The sequence below is a fragment of the Strix uralensis genome, chromosome 14 (genome assembly GCF_047716275.1).
Source record: "Strix uralensis isolate ZFMK-TIS-50842 chromosome 14, bStrUra1, whole genome shotgun sequence".
Taxonomy (NCBI): domain Eukaryota; kingdom Metazoa; phylum Chordata; class Aves; order Strigiformes; family Strigidae; genus Strix; species Strix uralensis.
In genome coordinates this window covers 15,280,088-15,306,500 of record NC_133985.1, presented here as the reverse complement: position 1 = coordinate 15,306,500, position 26,413 = coordinate 15,280,088, and the positions used below count along the sequence as shown (strand labels likewise).

General features: G+C 38.4%; 1 protein-coding gene across 4 annotated transcripts in view; it reads right to left on the bottom strand.

Annotated features, from left to right (window-relative positions):
* Positions 1-1,162: 1,162 nt before the first annotated feature.
* The window catches only part of CLINT1 (clathrin interactor 1), a 59,235-nt gene continuing 33,984 nt past the window's right edge, over positions 1,163-26,413 (bottom strand). The window contains exons 6-14 of one of the 4 annotated variants that reach the window (XM_074883333.1): positions 24,637-24,811; positions 19,449-19,692; positions 18,855-18,936; positions 14,455-14,532; positions 10,227-10,519; positions 9,335-9,539; positions 8,697-8,846; positions 5,412-5,509; positions 1,163-4,222 (exon numbers count right to left, since the gene is read on the bottom strand). In XM_074883333.1, coding sequence (XP_074739434.1) covers positions 5,439-5,509; positions 8,697-8,846; positions 9,335-9,539; positions 10,227-10,519; positions 14,455-14,532; positions 18,855-18,936; positions 19,449-19,692; positions 24,637-24,811 — 1,298 coding nt within the window. In that variant the 3' untranslated portion in view covers positions 1,163-4,222; positions 5,412-5,438. Of the gene's footprint in view, positions 4,223-5,411; positions 5,510-7,088; positions 8,847-9,334; positions 9,540-10,226; positions 10,520-14,454; positions 14,533-18,854; positions 18,937-19,448; positions 19,693-24,636; positions 24,812-26,413 lie in introns of those variants that run through there. The other 3 variants (XM_074883335.1, XM_074883331.1, XM_074883332.1) reach the window with 3 other exon arrangements.

Sequence of the window (26,413 nt, the reverse complement as noted above, 5' to 3'; positions counted from 1 at the left end):
CAGCACCCTCGTTTCACTTGTCAGGCTGCAAGTCCTAAAGCCAGCAACAGACATGCTCTCTGCCTGTGCGCTGGACCGTACCCCACCAGCTGGCATCCAGGGGCTGGGAGCCATCCCTGCAGAGATGCTGGCTGCTGGCGGGAGGGGAGACGGGGGCAGCTCATCTGGCCAAAGCAGTTTGTCTCTAATTAAGTTGAGAACTGTCATCCTGTCTCACCTCCTGCTTGCAGCCAGCCCAAGGCCTCAAACACAAGCCCTGGGCAGCTGACCCGGGGAAGGGGCTGTAGCCAGGGGGGCAGGCAGAGCCGGTAGCTCCCCTCAGTGACATTTTTCCAACCCTTTTTTGTTTGCAGATACTTAAAATTTCCCATGAGCTGCAAGCCCCAGCGTAGGGAGGGGAAGGTGATGAGCACCTGGTTTGGCTCTTTCCTACAGCCCAAAGACAACGTCCATGGGACAGAGGTCAAGTACAACTGCCTGCTGTCAGCGGCTCGCTTTGCTCAGTCCCCCCAGCGCTGTCATGGGCCTGGAGTCCAGCTGAAGGGGAATGAAAGGGGCACTGTGACAGTTGTACTTATGAGACAAAAATGGAGAATGTCCCAGCACTGGGTAGGGAGATTCATGCATATCAAACTGGGCTGGAAAACCACCTGGAGGCCAGTTTAGGAAGCCCAAGGTGGAGGCAGACGCTTCGGCCTCTCCTTTTTACACCTTGGTGGGACATGGGAGGATGTGGTCCCCTGGCCAGAAGGGCGAGGGACAAGGGGCAAAGAGAGGTGAGGGTAGAGAGACACATGAAAGAACCGAATTTCCTGGCTTTTAGGAATTTAACCCTTAGTGTTACCTCATCCTGGATTTTGTTTGCAAATCAAAAATGGGGAAAGATTTTGGTAACCTCACAGTATCACCAACAGTTTGTTAAAAGACTAATTGCCAAGTAGCTTATGCATGTGGGACCATTAGTAATTCTGTAGCTATGCAAATTAAAACAGTGATGTATGATTTATAGCTTTAATAATGTTCTGAAGGCTCTTAAATTTTAATCACTTGCAACATCCTTTTTAATATTCAATTACTTTATTAACTAATTAGGTCACTTGCTGAAAAAGCACATAAGGCTGGTGCTATTTTAATATCAGCTGAACATCACAAAATACCTTTGAAATAGTGTAAATGGTTTATTTATTTTAAATAGATCATTAAGATGCTATAATTAATAAATCAATTACAGAAAAAAAGACAAGAAATTGATAGATGCCAAACTACAATAGTAGTGGCTTGTCTGCTTACTTTATAGATGTTCACAGGGATGCTGAACTTGGTGAACGTGGCCACTGAAGCACCTTCCGAGATAATTCATATTCAGCTGAAGGGATAAGGTTCAAGATATGCCTGGTTCATTATAGATGCTTTTTGTATGAATTTAGCTTTCTGATTGATAAAAGCTCCACAAATGACCTTGAAAAGTTAAAGTATTTAAAAGGACAGCCCTCCTTTACAGATTGCTCTTTTGTCTGTCTCAAAAAAGATAAAACTGTAACATCTTAGTCCTGCTAATGCTGGGATGAAAGGCAGAGCTCTTGAGGGAGGGAAGGTGGGTTGCTAATCAGTGGCCTACCTGCTCTACTCAAAATGGCACTCAAAGTGGCAGTGCAGCAGCACCCGCATCCAAAGCAAGAATAGAAAATTGTACCCCTGCAAAAACCACAGAGATGCTCGTCTGTAGTGCAGAGGTCTGTAACATCAGATGTTGTCCTCCAGTTTACACCAACCCTTGATGTAAAACCTGAAGTTTGTGGGGTTAAATTTGTCGCCAGTGTGGCTGCAACTCTGAAACAGACTTTGAATAATCTTCTGTTTTAAAATTTAGTAATTAAGTGTAAAATACTATTCTAGGAATTAAGTCAATCTTTTTAATGGATTTTGGCTTAAATTAGATCAGTGTGATGATACAAAGTACAATAGTTTTCTGTTTTGAGAAGCTGCTAGAAAAGATCTGCAGTAATTACAGAGCACTCATCTTCGCATTCTAACTTTTCTTGCTTCCATTTTCTTGTAACTAAAACCTGTAAATCAGCGGGCAAAAAGCTTAATACTACAGTGATCTTTCTGCTAAACATAAGACTGCCCTTTACAACTGAGTTTCAAAGAAATCTATTTCAAATCTCAATTTACAGTTTCTTGGGAACTAAAATGTACATGGTCTAAGTCTGTCTCTAAAGCAGGGTCTAGGGGAGGTACCCGACTGCTGCTCCAGTTCCTCAGAACCAAAACTAGAAGCTACCCCTCCCTCTGTCCCAGCAGACCCTGCTGACTGGTTATTCAACAGTTGACAGTAACTTGTACCATTACTGTGGCTTAAGATGAAATCATAGTTTTTTCTCTTAGGAAAATTCTACCGAGTTAATATTTCTCATCAAAAATGATTGTCACTGCTTCAAGAGGCTACTGTTCAGTGTGAAAGGAAGAACATACTAGGCTAGCCTGGGCTGGATTAGAGAGCTGTGGAGAAGGGATAAGGATGCCTAAAATAATGCTAAATCCACTTCGTATCTTCTGGGAGCTGCCACAGGAAATAAAGGTGCGGAACAGTACAAATATAAGATGCCAAATGTTGCTACAGGTTGGGACAACATATGATGTTACAGACCTTGGGGCAAACGCAGATACAATTCTTAAGGGGTCAGAGATATTTATACAGTCAAATGCGGTCATCGTCGCTCTTTTTAAGAGTGTTTATTTCACCCTACAACAGTCCTGTTGTACAACATGGCTCAGGGGGTGTTCTTAGTTGCCTTACAAAGCCCCAGGTCTCAGTCAAATAGGTGCATTTTTATCACATTCCTGTAACTTCTCCCCAGTCATTTATCCATGTGATTGATTCCCCCGTCGCTCAAATCATTTGTGTGGGAAAAACCACATCCTCCTCTGTCAAACCAAAACCGACAGCCTGGCTGGAGTTGCAAGAGAAAAGGTGACCAGTGCCCCAAACACGGCTGGTACCCGGAGAAATAAGGAGACAAAAATAGAGCAGAAACCACCTGCAAAGCTTTGCGAGTCCAGCCCTCTCCCTCCACCCCTCGCCGCGAGGCTGCAGCCGCCTTCTCTGCTACGGAGCCACTGGTACGGAGGAGCCACTGTTAACCTCCCCGCTCGATTCAATGTGACAGTGACACTTCACAGCACATTGCATCCAATCTCATTTGAAGCTGACAAAGATTGTTTCTGTTTTATATCTATTGGTTTATTAATGGCCTACAGCCTCTTAAGCAGATGCATATTCATTAGATAGCCAGCTGTTAGGAGGTTCCCAGATGTCGAAAGTAGCTCTGTCTTGGAATGCATTCTTTTTTTCCCTTATCATGAGACAAAGTAATTGTAGCTCTATTAAAGAACCAGTTAATTACTGAACCAGCACCTTATGGCATGTTTAAAAAAAAAAATAATCTGCAAATTTGTGAGGAGTAAAGACATTTTTGGAAACAGCCGAGCTGAGCTGTACGCACACAGAACATACATAGATCTGGAGGCCTGGATTACTCCATGTGAAGAACCCCCCACTGCAGACATCCAGGGGTACACAAAGTTCTGCAAAGGCACCTTTCTTCCACATTCTGCAGAATTTCTCTCTTACCTCTTATCCTTCCTTATCTGAATGGTGGATGCAGAAGCACATAAAAAATGAAAATGAGACATCTCAATTTTTAAAGGTCATTTTACACAAAGAAACAAACTTCCACAGCATCCCAGCCAGATAAAACTGTAACCAGATCATTGAACAAGCTGCACAGATTGACTTACAAATTCCACAGGCCATCCTTTCAGTCTCACAACATTAACCAGGCTCACCTAGTTGTCTTTGCAGCTTACTATTTTTTTCCTTTCTTATTTCCTTCCTCCCAGTGGCAGCTCTTAGCAGCACAGCTAGAACAATAACCATCCTCCTGCCACCACCTCCAGGAAGCCCTTCTCCCACTGAAGTGTTTAACACTCCAAAGTCAGCTCCAAATCCAAGCGGTTTGGGCAAAAAGGTTCACGCTGATTCTGTGTTTCTGGCTGATGGGAACAAACTCCACAGCTGTTCAGTCCATCTCACCCCGCCGTGATGGCCTGCGAGGAGCCAGCAGCACAGCACTGCTCTGTCCCAGGGAAGGGGCTGCGCTCCAGTCACCAATAGAGGAAGGAGAGGGCAACTGCTGCTCCTGAGCTGTGGGCAGAGCTCCTGGGGGGGATAATTGGAAGCACACAGGTATTCAATATTTAGTTTCCAATTCTCTCATTCATACTTTGAGTTTTTGCCAGTCAAATCCGTCAGCAAGTACCTGGAGCTGTACAATAAGTGGTTCTTCACTGTGCTGACAGTTCTGAGTACTAACAAAAAAAAAAAAAGTTTCCTTTGCAGTCAAATTAAATATTTTGCTTAAGCCAAAGAGTTTCAATGTGTGTGCAAACCCTGTGGGTTTGCCTGAAACAATTCTAAATTTTAGTTATTGATGGCTTGGAATAAGTCTCTGGGGAAGAAAAAAAAAATTTTTAAAAAAAATCACATCTCCATTAAAAGCTTTAATCAGAACCAGGTGATGGTACTATAAAATGTCATATGCTATAAAAGTGTTTACAGGCATGCACAGAGGAACGTGGAGGCAATTTTGTAGAGTGACTCCTGGAGCAAAGGCCTCTGAGAATGGAAGTGTCTTTAGGTATTTGTTATCTGTTATAGTTGATATCACCTTGAGTATACAATGCCTGCCTGCATTATGTAAACACTTCATTGATAAATCCCTCCCCCACCTCCCTTAAGCTGTGTCAGACTGCTCTTAGCTGACAGATAGAGCTGAAACAGATGCTGCTATAAATACCCTTGTTTAGCTGTTTTGAATATAATTTCTTTTGTAGAACATGGTGGATGCTCCAGTTATCACTGAACTTGCACCTGTGCTGGAATTTATTACTCCTTTGTACACATCAAGACGCATTTTTTGAATGATTCTACAAAAAACACACAGGGTTGGCATCTGATGTCTTCTCCTCTTAAGCAGAGACATCCTTTGCAAAGGATTTCACTAATTTTAACTGAACTCATATTAAGTTTAAAGGCTACAGAATCTAGAGGTGGTAAAAGTTTACTTCTTACAACCAGACAGTTAATTCTCTCTACTTACTTCCTGTAGGCTCCAAACTTTTCAGCTTGGTGTTATAAGATCACACAGCTACCCTGGCAATGGTCACAAGGCTTCCAGTCTGGGTTTTTAAACCTCCTGCACTTTGGACACTACTAAGATAATATAAGCACAGTTTTGTGGGCTTTTTTTTTTTTTTTTAAAGATGTAGAGTACAACTTGTGAATGGTCTGTGGGGAAGAGCAAGGAATTCAGATTTTTGCCAAGAGGCAGTAGGGGAAAGCCAGATACCTGCCAATATGACAGCACACCAGGTAGTCAAGTGCTATGTAGCACACAGCCAGCCAGGCCAAGGCTTCCGGGTAGTTCAGTTACAGCTGGACCTGGCTCTAAAAAGAAAAAAAAAATGGACTTGTACTAACCTAGTAGTATGATTTAGGTTATATTCAAGTTATCGGCTGCTGCCTAATATAAATGGTAGATGTGTCACCATTCACAGAGTAGCTTATTTGTATTTTCACCTGTAAAGGGATTTTTAATATATATATTTATATATTATATATATTTAATATATATACTGTTGCTCGTATCTGAAATATCAGAGATGGAAACATTTTATGATATCCATCTTAAACAAGTTCAATATTGTTTTCAGCAAACACAACTCATTTTATAATCAGTCTTTATCCAAAGATGCAAACCATATTCTGCTAAGCACTGCTACCTATGATCCCTGCCCTTTAACTGGGGGAGAGAATGGGGTAAAACTTCCACGCGCCAGGCTCTCTTCACTGCAGGCTGAAGATGCCTGGGGATGTACCTGGCCCACGTTCTAAAGGAATCTGTCTGGGTTTTCTTTTCTGATGTTTATTTTGTTTCAGAGGACTTAGTTCTCATCTACCTGCAGACAACCTGGCTGGCTGGAAAACCTTCTTTTCACACTCCATACAGCCACCTTCATAATTAGGACATTGATCCATAAGATGAACAATGGCAGTGAACCAGTTCAGTACCACAATGGCTCCATAAGCTTGTGTACCCTTGACTAAGATGTAATGGACACACCACAAAGATCCACTCTAAACTCACCACATGTTTTCCACAGGAGTTATTGTAACCTCTAACAAATATACTTCACTGTAATTAATCTCTTGACGAGAAGCTAACTCACTGGTTCCTCTGAAGAGATGTAACCTGAACAAGGACATGCTCCTTCAACTCAAAGCTGACTATTTAACCAGCTAACCTTACCCTAAGAGGACAGCATTATGAATAGACTCACCCTGCTCATCAGAAAACCTTCTGAAGACTACTGCGGAGCACTGCACCCCTTCGGCACCACTGAAATAGCAACACTGACTACAGGTTTAGTTTTCCTTGCCACCCATCTACCGCCCCAGGAACTAGCTTTCTTCCCACCACAATTCTGCATATATTGAACCAGTTTGAGTCTTCCCATCTGTTAGAACTAGAGGTTCTGAAGATGATTATTCCACATAAGTTTAAAGGTTTCAGAACAGGAACCAGAGCGCGCTCTCCTACTCAGCCGTTAAAGCCTGCCTTGATTACTTTGATGTAACAACACTTGAAAGCTCCTATTCTTTGAAACTAATTTAAACACATTGAATTGTTGAAAGATTAAAAACCGCAGTCAGCTAATTACACTCACTCTCATCTCTTATTCAGCAAATGAATCACTTTTCATTACCACTTAGCTGAAGTACATGAATTTCTGCCTAATTAGAAATGTTGTAGATGGAGCATTAGCAAGGCTGGAGCGGGTCAGGATATCTTGCCTGCTTCATTTTTAATTCCTAACAGTAGAGCCAGATAGGAAAGGCTTCAGATAAGAAGTCATTAAACAATTTTAAATTATTTATAAAAATTACTTTGCCCAAATTATAATTATTTTTTTTCCCAAATGCTCTCATAAACGTCAAATGGAATGAAAGGAAAAGCAGCCCAACATTGATTTTAATGAACATTTTAATGTTATGTATAACAGAACATTATGAATACAATGGAAACAAAGTTTTATCAATTTAATAATAAAAAAGAAATCCAACATAAGAAAAGGGAGGCAATAAATTTCATACCTATAGTATAGTGCTTATTCTTAACAATATTCTCAGCTTGTGAATATAACAATGTCTGTGTTCCAGATTCTAGAATTATGATTCATGTGAACTTAAATGCAGAATTACAGATGGAAAAACAAAAACCCCAAAAACCTTAATTCATTTTGTTTTCAGTAAATCAGTAAAATCTTTGACTGCTACAGGCTTCCTTTATTAATATATATATTTTTTTACTCATCTATTGGATTTCACAGCTGCTAATGCTGTATTTACACAAAAAAATCACCAAATGTTGTATAAAAGCTAAGATCCAATGCTGTTGGATTAGGGAGGGTTATAGGTTTACATAACTTAAGTGTAATTCACCTTGTTCTTTGTTTGTAATGATGCAAAAAATAAATATTTTTGCCTTTTGACTGCTGCCGATGCCCTAAACCAGTGACTTCATAGGGATACTGGTGGTACAAAGGATGCCAAGTGCCACTGTAAAAGAACTGCAAGAAAGTGCATTTTCTGGAGTTTTCTGAAAGGAAACCTTCCAGCAGTCTTGGATAAAGCTTCTCCCAGACTTGCACTGGATATCAGTTATAACAATAGAAGCAAGTTAAGACCCCAAAAATCTGTTGATCACCAAATTGCTGAGAGAGGATTTACACAATAAAAATTTGGGTAATATAGCAGTGTGGCTGGAACATTAGCAAAAGTATATATACATTCCAGGTCCCTTTGAATTAGCCATAATCACATATGTAAGCCATTTTTGGACAAAAATATATATTCTTATAAAAAACTGATCATAGTACTTGAGTGACTTCAATTGTGGACTCAGTGGTAGTAAAAGGAATGATCCAATTATGACAAAGCGATCAGGGAGAGGGGGAAAAGAAAGTCAAGCTCTTCAAGAAAAAAGAAAAGTATAAAATTAGATTCAAACATTTTTACCCAACCCCCAATTCCAGTCTTCCATCAAGTCTCAAAGATAAAATTGGTTCTTCTATGTAGGAAGGTTTTCTGATGGTCTCAATACAAATTATTTTGCAAAATCATCTAACACATTCCTTAGAAGAACCTTTCGCCTCTCCAGAATTTGAACACTAGTTATTTCAACACTTAGAAAATAGCTTTTGGTTCTTTATGTAGATACTTTAACTGATAAAGGAAGAAGAAAAGTATTGATCAGTGTTTTCCATCCCTTCCCCAGCTATATTTGTGCAGCTAAAAATCCTTCATTCAGTCTGCCCATTTATTTTCTTTTTCTCTCATTTTATTTATTTATTTTACAATCTTTATTTGCTAAAATTGGCAAAATTTGCAAAGGCATCTTGCTTGGGTTGCACAGTCCCAGGAGTCAGAGAGGTCATAGCGATATTGGGTACCCCCATTCCTATTGTGCCCGTCAAACCCATGCCTGTAGCTGGCACTCCCATGTTCATGTTTATTCCCATCATTCCCTGGTTCATCATAGGCGTGGGTCCCATGGAGGTCATTCCCATCGTACCTGACATCACACTGGGCATTCCCATCCCCACAGGAATGGGCCCTCCCATCAGTGGGCTCGTCTGGGGTCGAACAGGCATCATGTTAGGCTGAGGATTGAGGTTCACGGCTGCAAAGTTTTGAGTCATGACATTCATAGGTTGCTGCATATCTGCAAAAAAGACAACAGGATGCAAAAGTCATTAATCAGAATCTGATGCTGAAGGTGCTCATGTATTTTAAGAAACTTACATGCTAACCACTGTGAACAAAGACATGATGGCCAAAAAGGTACCCGTTTTGCTCGTTTCCCTACTTTCTGTGTGAAGACTCAGAAAACTTTTATAGAAGTTTTAAATAGCGTTTTATAACAATACATGCTACCATGCATATTCTAGAGAAATTCTAGAGATTAGGAAGCCTGAAATCAAGATACTGCAATGGTGCAAACTCTACAGTAAATGCACAGATACCAGCCTACTAGCATGTCAGTCTTCGTTTAGAAAATACCACTTGTGTCAGAACCATCATAGTAGTTTAAGAAACAATCATGACTAAATGTAAAAAACCAGTAATTGATAGAATACTCCATCTCAAGAACAGCCTACTAAACACATACAGGGCTCAGCGTGCATGCAAAGCAGTGCAATAATCACTTACTTTGTTGCTGCATCATGGTATTAAGTGATGGCTGCTGGGGTTTGGAAGGCTGCATCCCAGGTACTAAATTGTCCAAACTGATATTTACACTGGGATCTGACCAAGTTGAGGGTAGAGTTTTGCTTGCATTCTTCTGCACCATCTCTGTGCTTGCATTATAAAGAGGGTTAGGCTTCGGCATCATAGTGTTCACGCTTTGCAGAGGCTAAAAAAGAAAATTCTGTTGGGATCCACTTGAAACAATTTACCAATAAGAATCAGGACTAAAGAACAAGTGTTAATTTTGCCACAGAAGACAGTAAAAAGCCAATGAGATTTTTAGCCATGAACTTCAGCTCTTCCAAAGCAGTGCTGCCATGTGCTGTTACATCATTAGAATGGGTTAAAAGAGTATTCTGTAAGCTAGCATCAAGCTCCCATATCAATATGTGGAATGACAGCGATCATCTGCAGTCAAGTTGTGAACAAAAGCCAAGTTGACCTGTTATGGTTTCCAAAAACACTCTCCACTTCTGCGTTTTGGAGAATAGAATGGTCCTTGCCTCCATTTACTTGAGGCTGGAAACTTTCTGTGGAGGGTGGCTTTAAGATTTAAAATATCAACCACCTCGTCTTCCCCAACAAAATAGCAACACTTCATAGAACCATGAAGTCCATCTCAGAGAAGACTAGCTTATAAAAGGAGGCTTTTCAAGAATATTCGACACTTTCTTTTTAGGAGGCTACTCAAACATTTTTGGACAAAACTTTCTTACAAAAGGCTGACCACAACATCCAGGCAATGGTATGGATTCCAGGAGTAGAATGGATTTGTTTTCAATGTTGTCATTAAGGAAAAGGTGAAAGATTAATTGAGGAAGGTCATTAGCAAACTGTACAAATAGCCACATACCTGTGACCTTGACATGGGTAAACTGATGCCCACAGCATTGGAGCTCATCATAGAGAAATTCATACTTTGTGAAGAGGTCATGGTTGTCTGAGAGGGGCCCATCAAATCAAAAAGATCAGTAGAATTTGAAGCAGTTGGAGGCTGGCCAGATGCTGGCTGTGAGCTACTGAAGAGCTCTATAGCTGGCTGCTGTGCCGTGCTGCTGAAGAGCTCTCCAGATGAAGCACTGGGACAAGGAGAAGCTTGGTTGAAGGCACTCCAGTCACCAAAGTCTCCATTTCCACTTGCTGTACCTGAAGGAAAGGCACAGCACGGCAGGAAGGAAGAGAGAGAGAAGAAAGGCAGAACTTAGAGAAAGGCACTGAGCAAATGCCATATTCTATGAACTGAAACAAATGAGAGCTGATCTGTGTCCGTCCAGATTAACATCTGCAGGTAGAACCTCCATCTGGACTTCATTCCCTCTCATGAATATTCCAACAATTTTGAACAAGGTAGCAAAGGAAATATGAAACACCCATGCACATAAAGTAGAAGGATGTTTGATAACATGTCACCTGTGGATGCAAGATAAGTAGGGACAGGTTTTCTTTAGTTGAAATATGACTGAAAGATAACTTAGGGGTAGATTGGAGGCTCTAGTCAAAACACCACCTAGAATTTTGATAATATTTATCAACTTTTTATCTCAGTGCTCTGGTATTTGCTGAGAGAACAGTTGTCAGGAATGAGTCACTTGATAAAGCAAAGACAACTACTTCAAAATTTGTTTATATACAATTAGTAACTCTTTGTATAAAACAATGCCAAGGAGAATAAAATACAGAACTCTGGAAGTGGGTTGCCAGGGAAGTCTTATTTGAGGTGGTAAGGAATACTTTCTTCCCATCCCATGAAGTGCTCATGTAAAACAGATTAAGTTTTCTAAATTTGATTGCTGAACTAAATGTCTTGGCTTGAAGCAGAAATTGTCTTGGATCTAGCAATTCTCTTGGCAGAAGCTTTGCTCACTTCTCAGTTCATCACTTAAGTTTTGTTTCATTTCCGTATACCAGGGTTTTTGTAGACAAACATTTAAATCAACACACAGTAACTTACAGCTCTCTGTAGAGACGCCTAACAGTTATGTGTTGTGGACAACTGCAAGGGTACCTATTTCAGGATCACAGATGTCCAGAGACACAGATCGGTGAACTGAGAATATGCCATAACCTTTGAGTCAAATGGGAGATGTTATCTACCTTAAAAACACATGTTTTTGTATTACAAGAAAAGGGTTACTTCACAGGAGTGATAGGGGAAGAAAAGCTTACAAAAAACATCTACAGGAGATGCTAAAAATAAAGCAATGCCAATTAAACAGCCCTCATTCCAAGTTGGGCCATAGTGCAGGTCAGCTTTTTGATTATGTCACTGATACACTTTTGGTACTTCAGCTAAGCCACAACCAATGTCATTGCCATACAAAATGAAATGTGAGTTCTAATGAATAGTTAAATCATCTGTTGAATTTCTTTAGACGAGTGAATGAAGACTCAAACACATAAAGCTGGGGTAAATGAATCTAGTGCCAGTTTCCACTTCCTGACCTATACAATGGCTAGTTCTTAGCAGCCATCCATAGCAATTTCCTACAGCTGTATTCTACCCACTCAAAAGGTAACTGCAGTACTCTTACACTCCATATACATATTTATCAACACGCACCTTCAACCTTTAGTCATCTTTATCTTTACCAATACATCAGAATTTAAAGAACAGTAGGAAAGTAAATCTGTTCACAAAATCCAAGCATGGCCAACAACTTCAGTGCATGAAGTGGACTAATATTCATTAGCTTAGGGCCTTACTAGAACATTTGCTTTGATCTCCCTCACAAAGAAGGGCTATATTAGAATGTTTCAATTAGTATTACATATTAAAAATTAAAACCTACTTTAAATATTCCTGATAGATAAGTAAATGCTGAGTGTGCTCCTTCTGTGTTCAGACCTGTGCACCAATAATGGAAGTGGGGGTAAAAGGGATAAGGGTTTGCCCCTTCAGTAGAACTTCAAAGATGATTAATCAAGAAGGAAAAGATTTCTAGAGGGGCTTATGCTGTTCAGGAATGATTAATCATTTCACAGGACTCCTTGTCCCTTGCATAATGGTGATTGGAATAGATTAATCATGTTAATGCAGATAAAGGATTCTATCAATTTAGACTGTATTAACACAGAAATTATTTGCATAGTAGGCGGCTTTGTGTTTGCAAAACAACTTGGTTTTGACTAAGAAAGCCTGTAAAAAAATTAGAGCAGTTCTTTCCTGCCAAGCAAATTAAAGGTGCATTAACTAATCCATGCCCAGTACAGCTTTCCTAACACAGCAAAATAAAGGAAGAGGTATAAACATGCTGACTAAAATCTGGCTTGCAGGTAGATTTGCTGATCAACCTCTTTGCTATTCTTCTCTCATTTTGGACTTAATTCTACACTCTGTCTGAGAACCCCCAGTCAAAAATACCACTACTGCCCAAATTAACTTCACAAAAGATAGCCATTCAGCTCCCTCCACTCCATGTTTGTTTGCAGCACTGTCCTGTCTGGGTAGCACTGTAGGCTCCCAAAACCATTCCATGCAAAGGAGCTGACTGCTTTAGGCAGCTTCCCAGAATATTTTATTTTCTTTTCAGTCCAATTTTAAGGGAAACGTTTTTCAGATGGTGGCCATGTCTACGTAACAGCTTGTATGTGTGCATGCAAAATGACTGCACATGCACTGAGCCAACTGTATGGACACATGACAGCTCTAAACCACATGCCGTGAAACCAGGCAAGGGCAGAACTGAGTGCTGTCCCAACAAGTATTACTGAAATCTTGCTCTTGTGATCAGTCAGTTCATGCCTGACTTAAGATCTAGATATCTTTTATTTAATAGGCTTCTCCTAAAAGGGAAAGAGACTGGAACAAATTGTTATTTAGCCAAGCTAAAATAAAGTGTTGTCAGCTTCATCCCACAAATGCATATATGCAACTTCAAAAGCCATCGGTGAGGTTGTACTGTGTATGGAAGACAAACTTGACTATATTCCCCTCCAACATACCAGGCCTTCCAGTAGTAACCCAGACATCATTGGAAGTTTTGGAAACAGCCTGTCTCAGGCTCCCTCATTATGCCATATGACAAGGCCAGCATAATTGTGTTTCTCTAAACACTTACAGACTTTTTTTTTAAATCTTATGTGACAGGTGGGAGCTGAGGACATCTTTAGGGACTCATTTTTCTAGCACAGGTGGGCTGCTATTTTCCATTGAACATGATCCCATCTTTTGGTTTTGCTCAACTTACCCATTTACTTTAGTGTCCTGTCCATAACATTAAAGTTCTTAAGACTGATCTGGACCCTCTGCACATGTTCAGAAACTATAAACAGCAGCACAAAACCCTTCTAACAACTTTTCACTTCACAGCATTACCACAAGCAAGCAAACCAGACTACCAAGCACTTCATGCAAGTCTTTTTATCCCACCAGAGCAGCTAGCTTTTTTCCAGATACAGGTAGGTATTAATTATTAAAAAAACAACTTGCAAACTGTTAGCTGAAGTATTAGAAAAATGACTGCTTTTTATTGCAAATCAAAGTTGAATAACCTTACATAAAACACTGGAAAGACTATGATGATTAATAATGTGAATGGTCTATCACTACAGCCAATTTTCCAATCATTTTTGAAACACAAATACTGTCATCCTGAAGCATTCATCACTGTAGAACTCCAATTAATATAGCTCTTTGCCCACAAGTGCAAAAGCGGAATGCACTAGGTTCTTTTTTAAAATTGTTTAGTGAGCACTCTTCAGCCAGCATTTAGACCCACACTTGTTTATTTCAGGTTTTACTTTTCCACTCCAGAAGTCACATCTTATTTCAGTGCAGTTCAAAATTAGACTTGGAGCTATGTTTTAAGTCTTATTATATGCTTATATTATGTTATTAGGTGAACACGGTTATATTTGTAACTCCTACTAACATTTTTCTGAAATAAAGTTCATTAAAAGTTTCAGGTCCAATGAGACACATGCCAGACAGTAGATTCTTCCTTACTCAATATAGCACTCGCCGTCCAGTTGCATAAACACAATTTGCCCTGGAAAGGGAAGGGACTTTCAGTAATGCCATGTGGCATCTCCTCCTCTCTTTCTGCCCTTAAACAGCATTTTAATCTGTAAATTAATCCTACCTTGCGATGATGGGAAACTTGCTGAAGCAGCAGCTGAACTAAAATCAGCAAATCCTCCAAATGGGTCAGTTGATCCACCTAGAAACAGAAGGAAGCCAAATGCTGTTACAGGATTGTGCAAAGATCCATTGCAACAACTGCATGCAGGATTTATGAAGAAAAGCTGTTCTGTATTTGGCAAGATGGATTTTATTGATTCTGCTCCCTAAGCCAGCACTGTTTTCCTCTTCATCACCATACTATATTTATACAAGCCTGCAACAATAAACTGGATTCTCTCCACCTAGCTTGCCGATCTTGCAATTTTGTTTTCCTAGGGAAGAACTAAAAGATGAAAGTTTTTGCTATCTCTAAATATAAATTTAGAGAGATTAAAAAGGTTATCAAGTTTTTAACTAGTGAGGGATGCTACTAGCTTGGCAGTTTGTAAAATTAAAACTTTGGAAGTCTAACACATAAATGCCAAACATTCTTACTGTATAAAAGTTAATTTATTATGCTTACTATGAAAAATTGCATGTCGCCTTATATTTAGTTTTTGTGTTACTTAAAGCATGAATGATTCTGCAATGATCTTGAATTGGGATTTCAAGGACAGAGCTTGCATTTGTGTTCATTTTTTTATAAGTTTTCTTCCTTTTGACAGCAGGAACACTAAGTTTTCCATCCAGACATTTGTATACAGCATATAAATTATTAACTTCTGAATACAGCACAGTAACAATTTTTCACAAAAAAAATACAGCCAAGGTATAAAAACAGAAGAAAGATTTAAGAACCATATTGGAAAGCTGCTTTTTTTAATGAATAAAAACAGTTTATAAAAAAATCATCCAATTATCCTTGATACTGCTTTTAAGTAGGTATTCCACTGACCTGAGAAAACTAAGAAGTTGACCTTATTTGTTTGTCCTCAAAGATTTCACCTCCAAGAAGTCCCACCCTTAGAAGAAGCTGCAGCAGTTCAATTATTTTGCTTTTAGTGTTATGTGTACATTATATAGGTTACATCACAGCTGCTTAGCCTGCAGTGCTTAGAAACTAGCCAGGTGGGACTGGAACATCTGTGCTGCACTCAAACACCACCAGGGACAGCTTCCAACATCTGGTGCCATTTCTGAATTGTCTTATCGCTGCAAGACATTCTGCCCCATCTGCTACTCTCAACTGGGTTAATTAAACTAGAACCATCTCCTTTTTAATAAATGGCTAGCAGTAATAAAAGGAACCATTCACTTTCTAATACATGTGTACTTGTATTTCTTTTTAATGTTATTTTACTGTAGACATTGCCAGGAAGGCGACTGTTCTTCCAAGGGGAATGTCTTTTCTTGCTGAGTGTGTAGCATATGATATAAAACATGAGAAGGGAATGCAAGGATGGTCTCTTCGAATTTTCAGAAATATAGCACTACTGAAATCCTTTTACCACCTTTCCAAGAAGGAAAAGATTTCACACAAAGTTAAGAAATTTCTTAAACACAAATTCTGAAGTGATCCAGTAAGCACCTTACATATGTTTATATCCAGGTTTTATACTGAATGCAACCTGAAAATGAAGAAGGGTGAGATAAGCCAGTGAAATATCAAGCTAAAAACCTGCTCTGATTCTGTTTACTCTGCCTACTGTAATGAACATTTTCAAATATTTTTTTCCATCACATGTCCTTACAGAGTTCAGAACAGGTTAATGGTTTGAGAGTTTATATGCAGAATGAGCAACACAGATGACACATTCTTGACCACATCCTCAAAAAAAATCACTGCTTGTGTGCTATGCCTATTATCCTTGGGCTGTTTGACAAAGTATCTAGGGATTAATTTAATTTTAAAAGCAGAACTAGGTTCAAAACCAAAATAACCCCTTAATATTCTCAGTCGAGTCAACTCTTCCTCCACCTCTATTGCCTGTTTTCAAATGAAACTGAGTTGCAGAGAGAAGTGGCAGAGCTTAAGCTGAATACAGTAACTCTCTAAAGAAAGGTATCACCGGCTAAATTTAAAGCACCTCATCTCCAGTAACACCAAAAAATTACTTCCAGCAGGTCTAACCACAGATCCTACATCTTCTCAAACAGATTGCTCCTTTACGGCAACCAACCCTCCTCACATACAAACTGTGTTGCTTTAGTAATGTGTAACCCCCCCAAGCCTCACCAACCTTCTTCCCCATCTCTGCACCTGAAAATACAGAGATAAGCAAATTCTGAGTTCCCTGAATTCACATGACTTCCCTGACAGTTTCTTCACAGGACAGATCAAAGGCTGCATTTGACCCTTTCCCCGTGTCTTCCCTGACACTGGGAATGTTCCCACACCCTGTGCTGCAAGGAACAGTGGTCATAACAAGTGACCTGCACGTGAAGGACAGTGCTAATCTTCTCAACATGAGTTATCCTCAAAGATTCCCATGTGAGATCTGTCACTACAAATGAACCCTTTCCATCTGCCTTCCCAGGTCAGCAAAGAGGTTATTTAGCAGGACCAGCTGGTAATATGCCTCTTCTCAACACCATTTCTAAATGTTGCTTTGCAAAAAGAAGAAAAAAGGCAAAAAGAAAAAAGGCTTACTACAGCAAAGAACCAAACTGCTGAAAGATTCAAATACACTGTAATATGGAAGCTGCCATAGTTCTGTTTGAAATATGGGAAGGCTCACTTTGAAGTAGAAACATCTATTCTCAATGTGATTTTATTTTTATACAGAAAAAACCATACACATGTATATAAATAAAACAAAAAAGGCTCTAATCTCTTTTCCCATAAGAATTGGATAGGAGAAGCTCCAGTATTGATTTGGGGTAGGGGTTCTGATATAGGATCTTAAAACTCCACAGCGCTGTGGTAACTCCAATGTACAATGAACACCTTTGCATATGAAGTTAATAAAACCAGAAAATAATGCAAAATAGATTGTTCCTTAAATCTGTGCATAAAAGAACAGATGCATGAAATTAATTTTATTTCTTAACCATTAGGAATTAACATGTATTTCAGAACAGGCACATAAACTTTATCTACTCTCCCCAAAATAAAAGTGAAGAGTTTTAAAGATCTACCAGAAATAAGGAAGAAAAGACTGAGACGGATCTCTGACACTAAATTACCACGACAATTTCCCTCTACTCCAATAGAGTTTTCATGTATTTTATATTCTATTAAATACTTACAGGGGTAGCATTTTGGTAGCCCAGTAATGAAAGGAACTGTGTCTCACAGAGTGCTCATAATACTGGCTTTGCTCATACATTATAATAAAAATAACTAGTGTGACACATTATAGGGGTTCCCGCTACAATGTGCCCAGAAGTGGCGTAACTTCAGACAGAAGTGAGTAAGAGTAGTCTTTACATATGCATAAATGCGGCCACCTTGCCACACAAGTGGGCCTCTACTCACTCTGGACTGCCATTTTTTGGTACAGGCTCTGTGACTTTACACTGTCTTAGAGACTGAAGCTGAGTATCTGTTGTCCCCAAGATATTCACATTGTTTGTAGAAGTGCACATGTGCATGACCCCATACATTTACAATAAAGAGAAGTTACTTATCTGTAATGGAAAGCAGTTACATGAAAGGTTTCTATCTATGAAAAGGCATATGCTCATATATTATTGGCTATTCAAAGTGATCTTTAAACAAAAATTCTGCCCACAGTTAACTCTCCCAGCTGTGCCCTTAGACCACAAGTACATGGAAGTCCTCCTTCTATTTCATGCTAGACACAATCAAGACTGTTGATATTAAGAACCTGTAAGCACAATAACAAGTCTTTAAAGTTTTAGGTTTTGAAAAGCAAACCATCAAACCCCTGAGCCCATCTATCAATCCTGTATGCAATGCACTGAAATGTAACACAATCCTAAAAAGAAAGTGCATTTTGAGAGCGTAAGGGTAACTCCATATGAAGGTTAATGGACTTAAAATTCAACTTAACATTCAGAGTGAGGGGATATGTTTTGCAATGAATAATTTTACTTTTAGGTAGTAATTTATTTTTGGTATTAGGGTTGGGATCAACCAAGTACCAAGACAAAATAAGATAAACAAGTTTGCTATATAGTTTAGATGAAAGCTTATATGAAGATCATCCATCTCCAGCTGCCTTAGCCTTTGAATTGCACTATGAGAAATGCTTGAATGTGAATGGATTGCACTTGCTTTTAGAGTTAATTATAAATAACTGACAGACTGATCTGGCGTTAATCTCTGTGCTGCTAACATTTATTAGTCCTATGCATAGCACATACAGTACCTTGCTACAAAAGGTTCTAGGCAACTCTAAATTTTTTGAGTATTCATTTCTCAATTTATCTACTACTCTATCTATATAACAACAAACAAGGTTATACCCAGAAATGGTTCAAAATAAGCATTAAGTAAAACCAAAATGTGCCTACCTGTTGAAACTGGTTGGCTAGCTCCATCAAATAATAGATCAACCAGGTCATTAGATGACTTGCTGCAAGACGGTACAGAAGCCTGAAGAAGAAATCACATAGTGGTTTTCAACTTGCGGTATCAGTCATCTTAAATGACATTAAGAATTTTTCTGGGTTTTTTGGGTGCTTTCTTTTGTTTTGGAGAGATGGCAGATTTGGTTTTGAATCACCAGAACCTGGCTAAATTTCAAATCAAACAGCAAGTGGTTCTTTTTTTTTTTCTGATAATTGAAGAACTTAATAATTTGTCTATAAGTGTGCAGGCTCAGAGAATCCTTCACACTTCAGGCCAAGATTTTATCTTTGCTTTCCTGAAGAGAGTAAAACATGGTAATGACTACGTTTAAAATTTCTACATCTTAAAGCAATCACACAAAAAGGCATTCTGTAATTAAACTGTTCCATTGCCTTTGAAAACCCCAATTAAACATTTTTGATAAAATAGTTCCCTTGAAGGCTGCATAGCAAAAATTCTACCCTAAACTAGAAATTCTCAGAGGTTAGAGGAAAACTGTTTCCAAAGTCACGTTTTATGGTGCTCTGCTGTCTCACCTTTGCTGTTGGCTGTGCAGTATGAGCAGCAACATTCTGTTCTGGACTTGCTTTATCCCCCGTATAATGTGCTGCTGCTCCCAAGTCAATGGTTTTTGAAGGATTTGCTGTGCGTTTATGTCTGGTGGTGGTAGTTTCTGTAGCCTGTGTAATATGAATGTGTTTCGTCGTTACAGTCTCCTCTTCATCTTTAAATTCAGCTTTGGGAGATTTACCTCTTCTTGATTTTTCCTCATCACTGTCACTGGAAAAACAAAAGCAATGGAAAACCATTCATGATGGACTTAAGTGGACATGTGGCTTAAGCCACTAGAGTTTTGGTTACTGTAGTTCCTTGTAAAAGCACTGCTTCTTCCTACATTTGAGAAAGGAAATACCCTTACATAACGCATCTACGTAACACAGCATAGCACCTATTGTACAAAAGTGAGAAGAAAAGCAAGTTATTTTGTTAAACATTAACTGCAAGTCCACAGCAGAGGATAATAGGAAATCAGTGTTTAAATCCAGTACATTTAATTATCTTCTGACAGGAACGCCCCCACACATTATGTAACACTTCAGCAACAAAAAGTTAAGTTGGCAGGTCTGCTCAGTACTTACACCAAGAGACAGAAAGCAGTGAACGAGATACAGGTACTATCAGACTTTGAGAGTTCCATTCCTGTTTCAGCTCATTTCCCTTTCCAGAGAAACAGTCTTTTATATTCTTTAAAATATTTGTGGAAAAAGAATGCTTACAGAATTATGCAATGCAATGATATTATTAATTTTCTATCACAGAACACACATTTATTCTTAAAATGTAAAGAACAAAAGTGTCACCATTTTAGGCAAAAACTTTTTAGATGTCACTGTGTAATATTTAATCTGTTACATTTTAAGTCTTTCACAAACAAACCAATTGCCCCCCCACCAACAGTCATGTTGCCTGTTATCATCAAGATAAGATTTGTACATAACAGTGAAAATTGCTGTCGAGAAAGCTTAAATACATTGAAATGTATTTTGAAATAGTAATTCCCTTAGCAACATAGTTGAAAGTGGAAGGATTTTATATTTTAATAATGCACTAGAATACTAAAACTGCAAAATTTAAGAAAGGCTGTCCCTTTGTCGGTGGGAATATGACAGTAACTGCAATATACTCTGGAGGGTAGCCTTTGTTCTCCGTTAACAATAGTGGGCTTTTTGGAATACATTGCGTGTGTCATTTCCTCTATGCATATTACCCACTCACCACTGGGGATGGCTCAATTCATTAACATCAGTGAATATAAATGCTTACTCCTGTTTTTAATCTTTTATTTTTAAAAGTAAATTATCAGAGCTGCTGGCCAACCTAGTGACTATCAGCATTTGCTTGAGCCAGCCATAGGCAAGTGAGCTCGCATGGCAGCACCTAACCTGATCCTTCCAAAGCACTTCAACCCGGACTTGCAACAACAGGCCTACTGTTCCAGCTCCGGGTTGCAGATAGCCCACCTATGTGCACAAATACATCAGACAGTACTAACAACCACATTTTCATTTGTGACATCGGGATTTTAGCACAAGCCCCCAGAGGAGACTGATCTGTGCATTAGCATGGTATATACATGGTACATCCATTCTCAAAGCCTCAGAGGTACGTGGATGATGTTGCCATTTAGATGTGTATGTATTGGAAGTATCTAAGACCAGGACAACCACAACTAGGGCTCAGTCTCTTAAAACCTGCTGCAGTGTATTTCTTGTCATCACTACAGAGCTGCCTAGTCCATATACACATTCTGTGCGTCAAGGAAGTGATTGACAACCACTGAGGTCTGATCAATGGAGCTATTGCTACAGAACTGTTAGAGATCAATCTCATTAATGCAAGAATGGAAAAGTGAGTCCTTGGTGATCTACAGCAAAACAAATGTCTAAAAGCTTTTGAGAAAAGAAATTAAATGTACGTGCCAGAAAGCAGGACAAATATTACAATACTCTATTTTCCATGACAACCTGCACCGCTTCCAAACTGTCTCAGGAGATCTGGTTTTTATTTTTCTTTAATGGTCACATTAACAAAAAAAGAAATTATTACAGATTAATGTTCCCTTTAAGTGTGTTTACTGTGCTCAGAATAGTAAAATTGCAGTGCTTCATCTGAGAATTGCAGAATGAACTTAAAAATAAAACTTATAGCTAACTTTGTACCAAATAATTAAAAAAACTTCTGCAAAGGAAGTACATGGTTGCAACTTCCAGAAATCAAAGTATGGATACATGCTCTTTGCCTTAAGGTTTTTGTGGTGTGGGGATTTTTTTTAAACTTTAAGGCAATAGTCTTAACATATGGGTAAACTATTTCTATCGGAATTATACCCTACTACAGAAGTAATCCTTTACATGGAAGTTGCCTTTAAATATGGCTGTTGCATCCTTTTATGGGTGTACTAAAAATCTGGCTTCCTTTCTATTCTGTTACCTGCATCGACCTTTCTGAATACTGAAAAAACAAGGATTGACAAAGTTTTAAGAATTCTTATGAAAAAAGCACAATGTTTCAGAAAAACCCCTGTATATCTGCAGGTAATTTAGAAAATAGAACTTCAGCATACAAGGTTAGACTTGGCAGCAATTGGTTTATTTGCCTAAGACCTAAGAACTAACAAAGCACTATGAAAGAAAACCAGAAGTTTTCCCACTCCATGGGGTATTGTTTCTGGTCTTCTCCATTTCCAAGGGGATAATCCAATTCCCCCCCAGCAGTACTAACATTTTTCTTCTAGAGAAAAAAAAGCAGACTAGGCTTCTCCAGTTAGCTGTGTGAACTGCAGTTTTGCTGAAAACCACTGTAAACTCAAGCCAGCTATATCACAGGTTAAGTTCTTGGTTACTTCAAGCATTTTTTTTTCCTTCTATGCAAACTACTAGCTTTGCAAGTAGAGTCAGAAATCTGTAGATTTGGCCAAGCTCTTCTGGTGTGTATACTGGAAGTAAAGATCGTGTCATCCAAATTCCATTAACCGCTGTGAAGATGTGTAAGTCACATTCATTCTTTGTGCTTCAAGACCTTTACTGGCTTTACAGTATTGAAGTAATAATGATTTATAAAGCTATTAAGATAGAAACAATAGAACATACAACAGCAGATTTGCCAGCTGAGCGAGTATCACCATTTAGTCACTTTTCCAAGGGAAACGGCAACTTAATTCGATGTTATTATATAGCAGCAGGCTACAAGTAAACTAGTAAATTTTTGGAGGCTTCTTTGGTGTTTTTAGAAAAAAAATTGCCGAAGTGTGAAAACACAGAAATGCATGGATTTCAAGAAGCATTTACAAGAGAATGTTATGCCGTTGTGAGCTTAAGTCACATGATAATTAGATTTCATGTTTCAGTTTCAATATTTAACTTCATGCAAAATATAGTATTCTGTTAATACAACATGAATTATAAGGTTTGTATTTACAGTATCTTTAAGTAGACAGACATTCTATAACCTTAAGTTTAATTTTCTTGGATCCTCTTATGCCTTCTGTAGAAAGAGACCCCTTCATTTCAACACTCTGATAAAATACCTTCCATTGTTGTCTAATCACCATGCCAAGAGAAGCCAAAAGGAAATTTCAGCTGGGAGCTGAAGCAATGTTAGAGAAGCCATACTGCTGCAACCTGGATTCCTTCTTATGGCAGGATAACCTGCAATTACCAATTTGGTTTTGCTTATGTATGTCCCCAAAAAATCCTCCTTTCATTTCAAGTCCTGAGTTTATTACTTTGATAAATTTTGAGACAAATACCACACCAGACATTTACCAGAAAGTGGAATAAAAATTAAAAAGGGACAACGGTAACAAGAGCAAAACTAAAATGAAAAATGTAGTATTAGAGAAAAAAGATCAGCGTAACTTGGGATAGAGATGTACAGTGGAGGAGTCCTCAAAATAAGCTGCTTTTTATAAAAAACACTGGAAGGTGCAAGACTTTATACCAGCAGAAGTAAGAGACCAGAAGCTATTCAGAAATAAAGCAAAGGAAATAAGACTTAAAAAAATGTTTACTGTACATCCTCTACATGCAATGTGGATAGTGAGCTTTACAGAAGTCATGTGACAAGTTGATTTTGAAAGGTAAGTACAGAAAAGCACACAGCAATATACCATTGTTAAATTTGAAATTGTTTACTTTCCTTCTGATCCCTTCTCTTTGTAGTCTATTGATAGTAAGTTCTAAGAGGGAACCCTGATGTGTGCAGAGAATACTAGTTTTATGATTTATTAATGCCCTAGCAAGCAGATCATACTGCCTTTTTCTCAGAAATGCTACCATTGTAATTATTTTTTGTTTCCATGCCTAACTGCTTGACTTTTGTAATATATATACACGTGTGTGCATGTGTATTTTTACACATACATATATATATATAAAAATTTGTGTGTGACTGTATCTGAAGATATTCCTGTAAAAAATATGAATCAAATCTCAGTGCAAATTTGAATTGTTTCCCAAAAGGGAATTATTCCGATATACTTGAGTACTTTCTTACAGCAATTTCAGATTCTGTTAAGTACAAATTTCATCTCCAGATAATAAAATTCAATGCACCTGTTGAAGTGTGATGTATGTAAAGTTCTTCCTGCAGAGAAAGCAGGGTAGGTTTTCTTCCATACTGAAAAAATTTAACAGCCAGATGTAAAGTAAAAGTTTCCTGAGAAGGTTCAACTGAAATTGACGACTTATTTAAAAAAAAGTCACCTGCAATCTGTTCTTCCTGAGATCAGCTCAGGGAAGAAGCACTGTGTCAAGGTAGGTCTAAGCAACTTTACATCTCCCTCTTCTTTGACATTTCAGCATTCAGAGTAACTGTAGCATTAAATGGCAGCCTCCAGTACACTGGTGCAAGAAAGACCACTGAATTGCTGAGACAAGGAAAAGCTTAGGAAATTTCAGCCAAATTCCCTGCTTTGCCAGCAGCTATCTAAGCTAGGGGCAGTAATGGAAGGCAGCCAAGAGCAGTTAATTGTTCACAGAGCTACATTATTCCCCAAGGCCTGTAAGAGCTGCATAAGAAGTCCAGGAAGCAGGTACTGAACCCAAACATGCTTCCATACAGACAAAAAGAATGGCAGAGTATTGTAATTAAGAATCAGAAATGTCAAAGAGCTTTATAATAGCAATTTCACAGAATAAATGCATGTTAAAATAACTCTAGTACCTGCACCTTTCTGGAGAGTCTTCTCTATCTTTCCTTCGGAACTTGCTGATGGTATCATCGATCGTGCTTCCAATTTTGTCGCTTAGCTCGCCTAACTTATCGCTGAATGGAAAAGCTGTTTTTTTATCCCATTCTTCATCCCATTTTGACTTGGGCTCAGGATCATATCTTTCACCTGTGTAAGGCATTAAGATAAGAAATACTAAGGACAACAGAAGAAATGCCTGTGGTCTTTCTGGAATCTGTCTCAGTCCCCCCTGCCCTACATACATAAACCTTACAAGTTTTCAAAGCAAACTGAAAGCTCCCACAGTGCTGAATCAACACTATTACAGCAGGGCACAGCATGTAATGCCAATCATTAAGTGGCAGGAATGCAGATTCAAAGACTTTTGTTTATGACAACAACACAATCTTAATGCACTGCACAGCACAGCACATCAGGATACTGTTGGACTCTGCTGGAGAAGCACAAGAGGCACAATCAACCCTGGCTACATAACCATCTTATCAGAAATGGGACATGCCAGTTTTGTAACAGTCCCTTAATGTGTGATACTCCATTCTTGGCCAAGCTGTGGGCTCAGAGGTAAATAATTTTTTTTATATATGTTGGCATTCATGAACACACAAACGCATAGTACCAAAATACTGAAAGACATAAGTGTATAATGCATGATAACTTTGTTATTTCTCTTCCACACTCATTTTTTAAAAAAATATCTTTTAAAGAGATGAAAAAAGAAGAGTCAGTAAAGCAACTCACCTCTTCAGCAGCCACTGAGTACCACGAACATCTTTACAAAACACTATTATCAAGAAATCAAAAACTTTTTTTTCTAATCAAGTATTCAAGACCTCTATACTGGTATCTTAGCTTACAATCAGCTGACAGTTACTTGAAATAAATATATTTGCTGTACCATCTCATTAAGAAAGTTTAAAAAACTAGAGCATGGGTTTATTTATACACACACAGCGAAACTGAGTTTAAAAGAAAAAACAACACTTATTTTAACAGAGACTTAACTGTCAGAGGTACAGCACACTTTACTAACTTGTATTGGGATCTTAGACCAGACCTTCTGCTGAAAATATAGGTACATAAAACAACTCAGTATAATTTAGTTTCTAGACAACACTTTTAGGCAAACATTTTATATTTTGGGCCATCACACATGAAACAAGGCATTTTTTTTGTACTATTGAAAACTGTGAAACTCTCGTTAAATTCTTCTACTTAATCTGACAAACTGAGTTGCAGAAAGGAAGAATGGTGAAAAATTCATTACTTCAAGTTACACACAAATTATATTGTAGCTCAAGTAATGTTCAAGATGTATTCAATTAAGCCTTTTTAATAAAAAGAAAACTATGGATTCCAACATACACAGTGCAAAATTTGAGTTATATGCATCCAATAACATCATATGCCAGAGGATGTGCTTTCTTCCTTCAGAGATAAGCGCAAGTCTCCAATGACATTTGTTTAGATCCATAAAGGATAGACACATTTTTTCAAAGTAGAGAACCTGTTACAAATCAGCAAGATTTTCAATGATAAAGATCTCACTGAGTAAGGAGAAATTGCTAAGAAATGTTCTAGTGTTAAATTTTGCAGGAGAATAAAATGGCCTTGTTTCAGTTTATGTCAGGCTTTCAAGCATTTTAATGTAGATTCTGTTAGAAGGTTTCCTTGTGTGATAGGAATTTTAAGATAAATAAAAAAACCCTGAGAGCTCAGTATTTTCGGGACAAAAAGAATTAAGGAAAGCTC